General features: G+C 33.5%; 1 protein-coding gene across 1 annotated transcript; it reads left to right on the plus strand.

Moving 5' to 3' along the window:
• Nucleotides 1-1,751: 1,751 nt before the first annotated feature.
• LOC112455444 lies at nucleotides 1,752-3,239 on the plus strand (the record flags this gene model as incomplete). Its single annotated transcript, XM_025017387.1, has 3 exons — nucleotides 1,752-2,052; nucleotides 2,186-2,592; nucleotides 3,140-3,239. Coding segments are annotated over exons 1-3 (801 nt in total), but the record flags the coding sequence as incomplete, so codon positions are not given.
• Nucleotides 3,240-3,546: the final 307 nt, after the last annotated feature.

The following is a 3,546-nucleotide window of genomic DNA, read 5'->3' on the forward strand; positions in this document are numbered from 1 at the left end:
GACCCGATTAAACAATTGACACAAAGTCTTAATCAGTTAGTAAGACACTACCATGTCTCTTGATGTCTATACTTATACGATTTGAGAAATTGTTGCTCACTTTTCGCGATAGCTAGTATAGTTTTAATTGTTTCATTCACATTACTGCCAAAACTGAGTGTCACAAAATTACAAATAGAAATAATCAAAATAATAAAAAATAATTGAGAAGATATTTAGTTTAAACTACATAGTGATCTTTTTCAAAAATAGAAACAAGAGTTAATAGAAAGAAGGCTGTGTATCAAAATAGATGTATCAAAATGCCGCGATAATGTTAAACTTACAGTAATGTATTAGTATTGATTTGAGCGTGAAATTTCAAATGCAATAAAATACCGTTACACCTTTATTTCCGAAGCATTTGCATGAAAAGTCACCCGTGCTATATTTAGGTAGGTGTCCCATCCCCAATGATGCTACTATTCATGACTCACGACACAGCAACTGATCTTACAGTAAGAACTCACTACATTTCACTCTGCTTACATTATGAGTTATGTGTTATGTACCTGAATTCATGTAGTTCTCTTAGCGAAGTTTTATTTATATTTTCAACCATTTCCTTCCATAATATTATTCCCATAGGGGGTTGCTGTGTTTATTATAGGTTGTTGCACCGTTCCACCTATTTCCGTATTCTAGAACCTTTTTCTATATATAAATTATTAAATCCTTCCTCTCTTCTCAAAATTACAACGTACGAATGTTGCGTGAGCGTGAAATTCATTTCTAAAACTGTTATACATCATTTCAGTGAAACATGTGTTACTTCTTACATGAATACTTATTTCTTTTCGCCGGAATATTTCTCGATTAAATTACTGCGTACCGTACAATGAAAAATGCTACTACGCGTTGAAAGTCGATAAGTTCGAACCCTTTACCGCACAATATTTATGATGGCACACACAATAAAAGACTACGTATACGATAATAGACAAATGATACTGTTAGCAGGTATTTCTCTTATGATACCTACTAAAATATGTATAAATACGCTGAGAACATATCTTCAGGAAATCATACTGAAATCTTACTATGCGGGCATTTTCTAATTCTTTTGCAGAGAGGAAAAAACGTTACCGCTTATTGAATTCAAACACGCAATGCGATCCGTCTCTCACATACATACTTCATGATATGTATACCCATGCCATACGGAAAAACGCAAAAATGTTAGCATGTATTATTCTCTACGTAAATTACTGCGTACCGTACAATGAAAAATGCTACTACGCGTTGAAAGTCGATAAGTTCGAACCCTTTACTGCAAAATATTTATGATGGCACACACAATAAAAACTACGTATACGATACTCGACAAATGATACTATTGGCAGGTATTTTTCTTATGATACCTACTAAAATATGTATAAATACGCTGGAAACATATTTTCAGGCAACCACACTGAAATTTTACTATGCGTGCATTTTCTGATTCTTTTGCAGGGAGAAAACGTTACCGGTTATTGAATTCAAACACGCGAAGCGAACCGTCTCTCACATACATACTTCATGATATGTATACCCATGCCATATGGAAAAACGCAGGAATATACGTTCTCTTACGGTAACACCCCTTTGACACCCTTTCAGCGTGAAATTGAAGCAAATACGTGGATCATTTAATATGTAGCAACTCGCGAAAGAGCTGGTACATTTTATTTTCCATATTATCGACTTGCAATACGTTAACATACGTAGCACAAAGCAGTCATGCGAAGAAAAGTGATGCTAGAGGAAGTAATCTCGGTCGTGAAGTTAAGTTTGTTCCCAGTATGGTCTTGGCCTCAGCCACAAGATGCGACGCAGTTTAAGTTGTTCTGTGTGAAACTGCATCACTGTTTATGCATAATTATAAAGTTGGCCTTCATATTATCGATGATATACACTATCACAAATCATTTTGACGATCCTGAAATCTTTGTACAACTAATTCCTATAACAAGCGGTCTTATTCACACCAGTCTTAACTTAATTTTTTATACAGTTAATCACCATCATATACAGGTAATTAACATATATTTGTTTAAAATTTAAAAATCCGCATGCAAATTAATTGAAGATTAATTCAAGATTTAGAATTTTATTACTAGATATATCCTGTATATCAATAACAAATATGTCAAGTAATTATTTGCAGAATGTTACTTTCGAAATGGTACATTTTAGCGGCTTGATGAAACCTCATGAAGAAATTGTAGTTCAACGACACATTGACAAATGTGTGGTGTACCATGGTGGAACTATATTTATTTACTACATGGCTACGTTCTTAACGATCACATTACCTTTTGTAACGCAACAGTCATTTCCAACATTAACCGAATATCCATTTGATGTGTCTCATCAACCACTAAAAACAATAATTTATATACACCAATCTGCAGCCGGAATATTAGTAGCAGCACAATTATGTATTAATCCTTTCATGGCTCTACTGCTCTGGTTTGCAACGGCAAGATTTGAGATATTAACTGAAGAACTGGGAAAAATTACAAATGCCTATCAGTTGTTCAAGTGCATTAAAGAACATCAGGAATTACTCAAGTACGTATCACAATCCTTGTCTTGTACAAAAATAATCTAGTTTAGAGAACTCAATTTCTACGGGTCGCAGACCGGATTTGACCCCCGTGAAGTTTTATCCGGCCCGCCAAAGAATGTCGGCATTATACATATACATATATATGTATATGAATATACATATGCGTATATGTAGTTTGTAATATACATATGTACAGACGTCAGAAATGCCTTTATACCTATATTCACTGTCAGTACTGAAAATCTATAGTGTACGTAACGTTCACTGGGGGGTGGGGGGCAATAAATATAGATAAAAAAGGGATTTCTGACACCGTGTGTACAGTTGTGTCTTTGGTTCTATAGTTTGGTCATCGTTGCGTCCGAATTTTATATTATAAAAGAATTTTGAAATAAAGATATTTTGTTTTTATATAATTTTCAAAGATAAACCTTATCTGGTTCTCGATCCTTACAAAGACTTCAATGTGTGTCTTATTAACAAAAAAAATCGGAGATTCTTATACAATTTAATTTTAACAATTTAAGTAGTTTTGATGCATTTATTCAGATACACTGAAGAAGTTGCAATTGCTGCTCGTCCTTTCGCATTAACCACTGTATATTGTAGCACGGTTAGCATGATATGCTTCTTTCTTTTGTTTATCACAGTAAGTATAGGTAACACATATTATAAAAATCTAGTATTAATAATTTTCCCTTAGAATTTATAGATAAATCCACATCGATCAGGGTCTGACACTCGATCTCCCGGATTTAGTCCGCGATTTTTTGTGTTATTGTTCCAACTCTAAAATGCACTCCGATTTTTTTAGATTCATATTTTTTTTAAATAAATTTAATTTACTTAGAATTTTTAAAAAAAACGTATTGTTGGCCACAATTTAAAAATCTGAAAAGACTCAAAAATCGTATGTCAGATATCAAAATTTTTAAGCCTTGACCCAGAGTGGGCTG

The sequence above is a fragment of the Temnothorax curvispinosus genome, unplaced genomic scaffold (assembly GCF_003070985.1).
Source record: "Temnothorax curvispinosus isolate PA1 unplaced genomic scaffold, ASM307098v1 QBEX01000065.1, whole genome shotgun sequence".
NCBI lineage: Eukaryota > Metazoa > Arthropoda > Insecta > Hymenoptera > Formicidae > Temnothorax > Temnothorax curvispinosus.